Below are 12194 nucleotides of genomic sequence, written 5' to 3' on the forward strand. Positions count from 1 at the left end.
ACCTACTTTTCTTTCAAAAGTAAGGACATTTCTAAGTGTCCCCAAACTTTTGAACGGTACTGTAGATACATTCACCGGAGACTTTATTAGGCAAAGCTGGGGAATTTTCTCATATAAAGCTGCTGCATTTTTTAAAATATGATAAAAACAAGCTCATTAATACATACATCATTGAAAAAAGCTGCTTTTCTTTCAAAATGAAGGACATTTCTAAGTAAGCCCAAACTTCTGAACTTTGGGCTAATTTGGACCAATTTTATGTCACTTTGGACAGCTTTTAATTTGTTTTTGTACAGATTTTGAATAATTTCTGACACATTTTGAGTTATTTTGGGCAAATTTTGGCAATTTGGACCAATTTTATGTAACTCTGGACAGTTTTTACGTGTTTTGTACAGATTTGGAACAAGTTTTTGACATGTTTCGAGTCATTTTGGACAAATTTGAGTTATTTTGGACCCATTTTAAGTCACCTTGAACAGTTTTTTTACTTGTTCTGTACAGATTTTGAATAATTTCTGACATGTTTCAAGTTATTTTGGGCAAATATGGGTGATTGTAAACCAAGTTTATGTCACTTTGGCCAGTTTTTAACTTGTTTTGTACAGATTTGGAATAATTTCTGATGCATTTTGAGTTAATTTGGGCAGTTTTTAACTTGTTTTGTACACGTTTGTAGTTATTTTGGGCAAATGTGGGCAATTTTGGACCAATTTTTTGTCATTTTGGACAGTTTTTAACTTGTTTGTACAGATTTTGAATAATTTCAGAAACTAAACATTGACATCGTCTCCTGCTGTCTTTGGGTGTTTCTTGCAGGACGGCTGCACATATCTAGAGAGCGACTTGACCTTCCCCAACCTGCCGGCTCTGATTGAACACTACTACAGCCATCCTCTTCCTCACCACGGCTCGCTGTGTCTGCAGAAGCCCTACGGAACCTGAGGCCGACATGAAGCTGAAACCAGAGCAGGAAAACCAGCGTCTCTGCAGCTGGAATCCGTCTCTCCATGGACGTATACAAACTCACACCGGTTACCAAGCTGTAACAGGACACCTCTCACTGTTCAGTGGAAAGAAAACAGCATTTAAAAAAAATTTCTGCAACATATTTAAGATGAGCTAGACTCCTATCTTCATATAGTAACTGTTATCTTTGTGCTGAAAACACGCTTTTTAAATGATTAATAAGACTGTAGTTGTGACAGAAACCTTTCTAAAACCTCTCCACCATCTCTGTTAACCAACACTTCTGCTGTTTTATGCAAACTGTGAACATGTGGTCTATTCTGTCCACAGAGGGGCGCTGTGACACCAAAATGCCTGCTTTTACTTAAAAAAAAAATCAATATTTCCACTCTGGTAGGACCAGCTATGCAAACTTTTAGTTACATTTTGATGGATTTCAAGTTATTCTGGACAAATATGGGCGATTTTGGACCAATTTTATGTCACTCTGGACGGGTTTTAACTTGTTTTATACAGATTTAAAATACCTTTGAACACATTATGACCTTTTTGGGCAAATTTGAACCAATTTTATGTTACTTTGTACAGTTTTTAACTCATTTTGGACAGATTTAGAATAATTTATTACACATTTTGAGTGATTTTGGGCAAATTTTGGACCAATTTTTGGTCACTCTGGACAGTTTGTAACTTGTTCTGTACAGATTTTGAATAATTTCTGACATATTTTGAGTTATTTTGGGCAAATTTATGCAATTTTGGACCAATTTTGTGTCACTTAACAGTTTTTAGGTCTTTTGTACAGATTTGGAACAAAATTTTGACACGTTATTTTGGGGAATATCGGGGATTTTAATCCAACTTCATGTCATGTTTGACAGTTTTCTAACTCGTTTTGTACAGATTTTGAATAATTTCTGACACATTTTGAGTTATTTTGGGTAAATTTGGGCAGTTTTTGACCAATTCTTTGTCACTTTGAACAGTTTTTACCTCATTTTGGACAGATTTTTGAATAATTTCGGACACGTTTCGAGCTATTTCTGGCAAATTTGGGTCATTTTGGACAAATCTTAGCCATGTTTGACAAATCTAGAGTTATTTTTGGACAAATATTGAGTCATTCTGGAAAAGTTTTAAGTTTCTATGATAAATTTGTATTAATTTATTTGTAACACATCATCGTACTATATGTACAACAGACATATAATTTTTGAATTCTATTTGTAATAAGATATATTTAATGCTCTGCATTATAAATATCAGTTTCATCAAGATGTATGGATTTTATTAAATAGATAAAAGGGTTGTGCCAAAACTCTGAGGACAGAAATAATGATCATGGTGTCATAAATTTAACTTTTTATGTCTTTAAATTATCTTTGGTCCTAAAACCAAAATGTAACAGGATTTAATACAGCAGAAGTTACTTCATAAGTACTTTGTTTCAGTTTTTCTTTCTTTTCTCACCACATTACAAAAAATAATTCCAATATTTTTGTAAAAACTTTCACCTTTTTTCTGCTTTATTATCAGACAGCGTGTGTTTCGTTCATGTCCAAAAACTATAATCATGACTGATGCTTGCAAACTACACTAGAAAAAATTCTCTTTGTCAAGTTTTTAAAGTCAAAACTGTTGTATTTTTTTCTAATTTAATGACAATGAAATTAGACAAACCTGCACTCTACGGAGCTGTGAGTCTCTGAAAGGTGGAAAACATCTCATTTATTTACAGAGAAGCTAAACAAACTGTAACTGATGCCACACATGAACTGAAAAACAATCATTTACTTCTACAGATCCAGTTTGTGCAGCTCTGAATTTAAAATGCTGTAAAATGCTCTTCTATATTTATATGTAAATGTTGTATTTACTGTAAAAAAAAACATGTTTATACAAATGTAAATATATTATTTTCTACAGATTTATACGTTGAAAATACATAAAAGATTACTTCAAGCCTCCTGTTGTTTTGTCTGTTTTTAAATTTCTGTATTTACAATTAATTTCATTTCATTTCATTTCATTTATTCTTTTCCATGGTAATGTGTAAAAAAAACAACAACAAATGGATACAATTTATAAAGCACAAAATACGCACATCCCATGTACAAGAACAGGAGCAGGATGAAGAATAAGTCTTTTTAACTCCTACCTAAGTCTTTTTTCCAAACTCAAACAGAAAACAACCACAACAAAAAACATCAGATGGCCACAATCAATCTACAGATCAATCACATCATTGTTATTGCTCCTTTGCGTAAATGTTAAATATTTTTTCTTTAAACTTACATTTAAAGTGCAAAATGTTTGAACATTGCTTCACTTCTTTTTCCAAAGAATTCCATTTTTCCACACCCGCGACAGATACACACATTCCTTTAAGAGCCGTTCTTGCAGAATTATATTTAAAGTCAAGATTTCTTCTACTTGTTTCACTATTCAAAGTAAAAAGTGTTTGCAAACCACAAGGTAGCAGGCCTCTTTTTGCTTTATGCATTACTATTAATGTTTGTAAAACAATTAAATCCTTCAATTTTAATAGTCCTGACTTCAGGAACAGTTTTGTTGTATGCTCTTTTGAAGTGGCTTTATTAATTATTCTAAGAGCCCTCTTTTGTAAAATAACTAAGGGTAACAGATGAGTAGGATATGAATTACCCCAAACCTCCAAACAGTATACCAAATACGGTAAAATTAAAGAACAGTATAATATTCTCAATGCATTATAATTTAACAAATGCTTAACTTTACTCATCACACCTATATTTCTACATATTTTCTTCTTTACGTGTCCAATATGCGACTTCCATTTCAACTTTTCGTCGATGAATACTCCTAAGAACTTAAATTCAGACACTCTTTCTATACACTGTCCATTTAAATTCAAGTTTACAATTTCTGGACTTTTTTGATTTGAAAACAGCAAACTTTGTTTTGCTTAAATTTAATGATAATTTATTTTTATTAAATCATTTCTGAAGCAGGACCATTTCTGTCTCAATCGTTTTTATTAATGTTTTTAAATTATTTCCAGACACAAAAAAATTTGTGTCATCTACAAAAAGGACAAAGCGCAACACTTTTGAAAATTCAAAGAGGTCATTAATATATAAAATAAAAAGTTTGGGCCCTAATACTGAGCCTTGTGGAACTCCACACTGAATTGTTTCTAATTTAGATTGATAACCTGCAAACTCAACATATTGTTGTCTATTTTTTAAATAACTAGAGACCCAATCTAATGCAATCCCTCTAATTCCATATTTCTGTAGTTTGGATATCATTATTCCATGGCCAAGCGTATCAAAGGCTTTTTTAAGATCAATAAAAACTCCAATTGTGTGATTCCTATTATCTAATTGTGTGGTAATGTCCTCTGTGATTTTCAGTAATGCCAAGGCTGTTGAGTGGCGACTTCGAAAGCCAAACTGATTTTCATGTAACAACAAATGTTTTTCAATAAAAGAATCAAGTTTTTAAACAAACAGCTTCTCCAATATTTTTGAAAATTGGGACAGTAAAGATATTGGCCTATAATTTGTAAGACATTTCCTTTCGCCTGATTTAAAAAGAGGAATAACCTTAGCTACCTTCATCTTATCTGGGAATACCCCTGTACTGAATGACAAATTAAATATGTAGGTTAATGGGCTTAATATACAATGTATACTTTCTTTAATAATGAAAATATCTAGACCATCACTACCACATGATTTTTTACTTTTCAGTTTTGAAACCATTGCTATCACTTCATTCTCATCAATTTCACCTAGATACAGAGACTACAAGACTCTGCTCTCACTGTTCAAACTTATTTTATTATCATCTGGAGAAATTGATTTCGCAAGGTTTGGGCCTACATTCACAAAAAAAGAATTCAATTCATGTGCCATTTTTTCTACACGAATTTCCACATTTTGTTCATTTAGTAAATAAGACGGTTGACAAATAGTCATTTTGCTACCTATAACATCTCTCAAAACATTCCATGTACCTTTAATGTTATTTTTGTTTTGCATTAGCAAAATTGTATAATAATCTTTTTTTGCTTGTCTAATTATGCTAGTCAGCTTATTTTTATATGTTTTATAACGTTTCTCTGAATTTACTGTTCGATACTTTATAAAGTGCTGATAAAGCTTATTTTTTTTCTTACAAGATTTCAATATCCCCTTTGTTAACCATGGCTTATTATTACTTCTTATTGTTTCTTCCACTGTCTTTATTGGGGAGTTTTTATTATATAACCACAGAAATGTTTGTAAAAAAATCCTCATAGGCCTTGTTTACATTGTTTGCATCATAAACACTGTTCCAGTCTTCCGTCATTAAATCTTCCTTAAATTTATTTACCCTTTCCTCATTTCAACTTCTTGGGTTTGAGAAAGAAAAAGCTGCAGTTTTAAAGCATCATGACTCAAAACAACATAAATATCTGACTGTCTTCAGCATTAAACTGGACTTTAGATCTGATTTATGTACTTATGGGAAATCAAGTTGGGGAAAAGTCATTTTCATCTAATTTTGAGTAGTTTTGGACTGATTTTGGTTGGTGTGAAACACTGTTTAACTTGTCTACTGCAACTTGTGCAAAAACTTTTATGGCAAATTTTTAGTCATTGTGGATACTGTATAGCTGGGTCAGTAATATGGGGCAAATTTGGGCAATTTTGAGCAAATTTCGAGTTGTTGTAGAGAGTTTTTACTTGTTCTGTACAGATTTTGAAAATGTGTTTTTTTGGGGGGAGGTACTTTTGACAAATTCAAGTCAATTTGGACACATTTTCAGTCATTTTGCACAATTTTTAAGTGAATCTACATAGAAGAGTTTCAAATAACTTTGGGCTTATTCCATCCATATCTCAGTCCATATCTCTCTAAATAATGTGCTTAGAGGGCTCCCCCTGCATAAGTTATAAGCCAGTCTGGTCTAGAGCAATACTAAAGGGTGCTAAGACATTAATCTGTCAGATTTCTAATATTTTTAACACCCTTAACCCTACTTGCGAGGATTGGGAGGAGGGCATTTTGGCCTGAATTATTAAAATTTGTAAATGCCATAACTCAAAAACTACTGGGAGTAGATGCCTGTAATTTCGCACATAAAGTTTTTTTTATCATGATCTCCCACCACTATCATCCAAAGCCAAATTGAAAATGGTGCTGCAACCCCCATCTGTGAATTCAGACGGAATTGGTCATTAGTTAAAAACTGTCCAAAATAACTCAAAAATTTTGCTAAAATGATTCAAAATTTGTCCAAAATTATCTATAACTTGTCCAAACCCATTTAAAAATAGTCCAAAATGAATCAGATTTGTCAGAAGCCCCCCAAATTTGTAACAAATAACCCAAAACTATTAAAAATCGATACAAAATTGTAAAAATTGTATACAATGACTCAAAATCTGTCCAAATTTGACCAAAAACACTTAAAATGCATCCAAAATTCCTCAAAACCAGCTACACAGTATCCACCATGACTCAGAATTTGTTATAACAAACTCAGAACTTTCCAAAATCGGTTAAAAGGTGTCCAAAATAATTCCAAATTCATATAAGATGACTGGAAATTTGTCTAAAACTCCTGAATTTCCCCTGGGGATTAATAAAGTATCTTTATCTTATCTTAAAATTATTTGAAACTTGTCCAAATCCAATTAAAATGTGTCTCAAATTAATCTCTAAGAATCAAATAAAAAGAATTGACCAATTCTGAGTTATCTTGGATATTTTTTAAGTCAATTTGGACAAGTTCTGAGTCATTTTCGACAAATTTTAGTCTATTTAGTGTTCAGTGTCACAAGAAAAACTGATTTTAAGTTGAGGAATTAGTAACAAATGAGGTAAAAATGTGCTTCCCTTCAGCAAGGAGATGGTTCAGGAAGCAGCAACTAATAAATACCAATTATGAAACCAATTAGTCTGATAATGTCACAGGATTTATTTGAGACATTGGACATCATCACACAATCTTAGCGTCCTGTAAACATCATTTCTTTAGAGGCAGGTTAGAGGTCACTATTTACAGATAATTCTTAATGCAGTGCAAGGAACTAACAGAGACATTTGATCAAAATAAATACCAATAGCTGAGTATTTGTTAAACGAGTAGAAGCTTCGACTGTCGCTGTCTGTGGTGCTGAACTCACATTTCGTCCAATAAGAGCACAAACAAAGCAGGTTTCCTCACTAATCTCTGAACACAGCATCAGGCCCCAAATGAATCTTTATGGATATTATCACAGGTGTACATATTTTTTCCCCTTTTATTCCGCAGTTATTGTGCTTTTTATGACTGATTGGCATCATTTTCATCGATGTAAATGTGGCTCCTGTATTTATAACTATATCTTATTGTCACAGTACAGGTATAAACGTGGAGATGTTTGGTCCTGTTTGGGAAATTCAGTATTCCATAACCCTGTAACTACACCAGTTTCTCTTGTAGCACCCAAATCTATACTGTCCAGTGAACAATGACACATTATCTATAACTGTACCAACAAAAGGAGTTTCTCGCCACTCTGTAGCACAAAACCTTCTTTTGTTTCTGCAAATGGTCACATTTCAGCCACATTCCCATGAATACACTCCAAGTAACTCCATCTTTACAGAAACATTGAATAAACCACATTTTTAGGAGCTTAAATGTATGAAGTAAGTACCTAAATTGTGCAAGACTTGAGGGAAATATAATGATTTTAGTGCAAATAGTTTCATGAAAAGTAATTTCCTCCTTCTCAATTCTTTAAAACATTTCTCCCACTCAAATGTTTAAAACCAAATGAAGCCAATTTGAAAATTATCAAAGCTGCAGTTCCTCAAATGTCCCCTAGAGGCTGCCTCCATCCCTGTAGACCTCCATGTTAAAATGTCTGACTTTACAACTGGAATAAACATGTTTAGAGCCTGGTGCAAAAAACTTGTTTGCTCTTTCCAGCTACTTTCCCCTTTCATGACAAAAGAACAGAGAGTTAGTTTTTAAATAACTTACCTCTTTTAATAGTATTAAGGTTTAAAGTTATGTATTTTTAAGAACATGGCCACTTTTTAGTAACAGTTTGCTACATCATAGAACAATCTCTGACCCAGATATGTTTGTATTATCTGACTCAGCACCACTCGTGCTACATATCTTTGCACATTCTTGGAATAACTATAATTTAGGATGAGCCAGGCACAGCCAAGATGGCCACCACAGGGAGCTCTTCAGGGAACGAACTGGTGTTGTTGCAGACCTTTTATCCATCTTTATATACTGTACAGTGAATGGAGTAAACGTCTAAATGTCTGCATGTTTGATTTTCTGTGTGGTCAATAGTCTCTAATCAAACATGGCAGACTGATGTTGCTGCACAGTGTCATCGAGTACAAACTCAAGGTGAAGGTTAACAAGCCAGATGGTTCCATTTAATCCTTATTAACATGTAAATGTGGCAGTTATTCGATGTTGGTGTCCCACTTTAAAATTACCCAGAATGACTAAAATTTGTCAATAATGCTAGAAATCTGCCTCAAAATATGTCTAAAATTATTCAAAGTCTGTACAAAAAAGTAAAATATGCTCCAAGATGAATCAAATTTATCAAAAGCGCCCCAAATTTGCCCAAAACTGTCCGAAATGATAAAAAGTCTATACAAAACAAGACAAAAAAATTGTCTGAAATGGCTCAAGGTTAGTCAAAAATGACCTAAATTTTCCCGTAAATAACTTAAAAGCATCCAAACGATTTATTGAAATCTATTGTAAGCCAGCTGCACAGTATAAACGATTAAATATTTGTCCAAAATAGCCAAAATTTTCGCAAAATAACTAGGAATGCATTCAGAATTTCTCAAACTGTAGAAAACCAGTTGAAAAGGTGTCAGAGGATAGACAGCAGCCACATTCACAGGAAAGAAATTTAAAATACATCAACGTTTCTGCTCACAGGATGACTGTGTTGTGCAGTTGCTGCAGTTGTTCTAATAGTTTTTGTTAGATTCATGTAAAGAACCAGTGAAATCTGCACATATTCTGTTGAACAAATCCGACTTTCACATTCTGCTGCATGCACAGATACGGATGCTTCATAAAACCAGCGTCCGGAAGGGTTTTATTTTCTGCATTTCCATCTCGTTTTGGGGAGAAACATGACCCCGTACTGTGTGCTCAAACCAGCAGAGAGGCGACATTTCCAAAGCAGAGGCCTGCACACAGCCCACAGATATCAATACTTCAGACCAAACAGCTTTATCCTCGTCTCAGCAGGAAGCTGCCGGAGCTCACGGCCGGCTGGAAGCAGATATTTAATCACGCTCAGATCTGGGCCAGGTTTCTGAAGACGCCAGAGGAGGAGCGTCTTTATCTCAGACTGGAAGGACGGGCTTTTTGGGATTTTTATTTCCTCTGCTGAGCCCTCAGAGAAGAAAGAGGAGCTTCTGCTGTAATTTAACGGAGTGATTCGTCTTGAACAAAATCAGCTATGAGCTTGTTGGCAACTGCAAATCTCCCAGCTGTGCACATTGCTGCAAGAAAACAAAACTACTAAAAAATGCCCCAAATTATCCAAATTTTGTCAAAAAAAATAATCACGAGTCCAAAATTACTAAACCTGATCTAAAATTCCTAAAATGTGTCAAAAAATGTATCTAAAGTTAGGTGAAATCTGTTCTAAATGACTAAAACTTGGCCAAAATGCATAAAACATTGTCCAGAATGACCCAAAATTGGTCCAAAAAAGAAAGAAGGTGCAAAAATAACATATGTGTGCGCTGTTCTGCTTCTAGCGGCACACTTCATTGCAAATACACAAAACTAGACTCAAAATGTGTCTAAAATGAGACAAATCTTGTCAACAATTACCCAAACATAGTCCAAAATAAATAAAAATTGTGTCTAAATTGTGTCCAATATTCGGTGAAGACTGTCCGAAATTACTTAGGTTTATCAAAAATTGATCCAACATGACAGAAAAAAGTCTCAAATGACTTAAATGTCTCCAAAATGAAGTCAAATTGTGTCCTTAATGACTACAATGTTTTCAAAATTAGTCTAAAATCGCAAAAAATCCTGTCAGAAATATTCTTCTAAATGTCCCATGTCTAAAATGTATCCAGTATGTTGAAGAATTTGGTGAAATCCATCCAAAATGACCTACGTTAAATCAAAATTAGTCAAAAATGACTAAACTTTTTCCAAAATGCATAAATAATTGTCCACAATAACTTGAAATTCACATGGATGGGCCGGTGCGTCGCTTACCTGGGAACTCATGGCACCAGGATGCACTATGGGAAGAAAACGAGCTGGTGGAGGCAGTGTGATGCTTTGGACAACGTTCTGCTGGGAAACCTTTGGGTTCTACCATTCATGTGGATGTTACTTTGACACGTAACACCTGCCTAAGCATTGTTGCAGACCCTGTACACTCTTTAATAGAAACGATATTCCATGATAGCCTCTTTCAGCAGGATGATGCACGGTGCCACAAAATAAAAATGGTTCAGGAATGGTTTGAGGAGCAACAATGACCAGTTTGAGGTGTTGACGTGGAATCCAGATTCCCCAAGTCTGATCCATGGAGGCTCCACCTCGCAACCTCCAGGACCTGAAGGATCTGCTGCTAACATGTTGGTGCCAGATACCACAGCTCACCTTCAGGCTCTAGTGGAGTCCAGACCTCGACAAGTCACCAATACAATATCAGGCAGGGGGTCATGACGTTCTTTCTGATCAGTGCAGAGTGGAACAGAGGCAAGTACAAGATTGTGGCTTTGACACAAGGTGACCTCCAACAGTCGAACAGCTAAAGATGCAGGAAGTAAAGCCTTCTAGCTTCCATCTGCTGCATCTGTTTCTCCGTTCAGTATCATATCAGACTCTCTGTTTTATTCAGCTCAGTCTATCAGAAATGAGTCACCGGATGTAAAGACTCAGCGGGCAACTGAGACTCAACATCCAGGGTTTCCATGACAACGGCAAACTCCCATCCAGATTAAGGGGCTGCTGAGGACGGGATAAGATGGAGGACATGAGGAGCTCGTCAACAAAGTAAGATCCTCAGATTATAAATATGACACAAAGCCAAGACTGCCTGAAGACGTCTTTAGAGGATTAGATGATATTTGGTGGAAATATTCTTAGTTTGATGTCAGGGCAGGATTAGGAAGTAGCAGGAGTCAGAAAACCACAGATACAATCATTTTATTGTATTTAAACTGAGAAATTTATAATTGACAGAACATTGTGCTGAACTAAAATTAACATTAAAGTATTTTTAAATTACATTTCTTGTAATCAGAACCTTTAAAGTCATAAAAATGACAGAAAATAGTTTAAAATGACTCAAATGTGTCCAAAATAAAGTCAAATTGTGTCAAAATTACTCAAAATGAGTCTAAAATGACATAAATCTTATCTTCTATCCACAGCGCTTCAAGCATTTTCCATCAAATTCTGCAGATCTATTCACACTATTTTCTGCTATGTGAAAATAAAAAGCCCTCTTTTTGCTCTGTCAAAGCTATAATTCCATCAAATCAAATCAGTACTGTGGATGGACTTCAGGAATCATCTTCTCTCTGTAGGTCCCTCATGGCTAAACCAGCACATTTGTATTTCATAACGGCTTTGATTTCCATCCTTCAGATCTACAATCAGTCGGTGTACATTTGGCATTGAGAGGGAGGAAGACAGACACTTCTGCTTACAGAGTCATACAGCGGTTTGAGAACGTGTTGTCAGGGAATGTAAAAATCTGGGACAGACGGAGCCTTGGGGAGCATCAGCAGCCATCAGCCATCACTGGAGATGAGGTTCAAACCTCTGATAAGAACTACGAGGCTCCATAAAACCTGGCAGAAATACCAAAGGCCCGCTGATCAAGATGTAGCCTCAGAGTGAAAAGAACGCAGCGGCTGAGCTCGGCTCCAGTATCTGGTGTTTATTTTTTTGGGAAATGAGACATCTGCTATGGCTAAATGATTGGCAATAAAACCTGAACTAAGCACATGGTGAGGTTCAAGTGGTTGGCGTTTTAAATCCTCAGCTGCCAAAAATTATAACACATTTTATCTGCAGGAGATTCCCAGATTGAATAATGAGACTCAGGTAACTAGCTTCTCTGATTTGGATACTGAGCATAATTAATTTAGTAAAATCAGAGACTACAGGGAGATATATGGACAGTTTATGTGCTGTCATCCTTGAAGTATGTTCAGCAAAACATATCACC

General features: G+C 35.0%; 1 protein-coding gene across 3 annotated transcripts in view; it reads left to right on the plus strand.

Moving 5' to 3' along the window:
- sh3bp2 (SH3-domain binding protein 2) overlaps positions 1-2931 on the plus strand; it is a 28391-nt gene extending 25460 nt beyond the window's left edge. For all 3 annotated transcript variants that reach the window (XM_022216787.2, XM_051938627.1, XM_051938628.1), the window contains exon 13: positions 820-2931. In XM_022216787.2, coding sequence (XP_022072479.2) covers positions 820-945 — 126 coding nt within the window. In that variant the 3' untranslated portion in view covers positions 946-2931. The remainder of the gene's footprint in view (positions 1-819) is intronic.
- The last annotated feature ends 9263 nt before the right edge of the window (positions 2932-12194 follow it).

This window comes from Acanthochromis polyacanthus, chromosome 18, assembly GCF_021347895.1.
Source record: "Acanthochromis polyacanthus isolate Apoly-LR-REF ecotype Palm Island chromosome 18, KAUST_Apoly_ChrSc, whole genome shotgun sequence".
NCBI lineage: Eukaryota > Metazoa > Chordata > Actinopteri > Pomacentridae > Acanthochromis > Acanthochromis polyacanthus.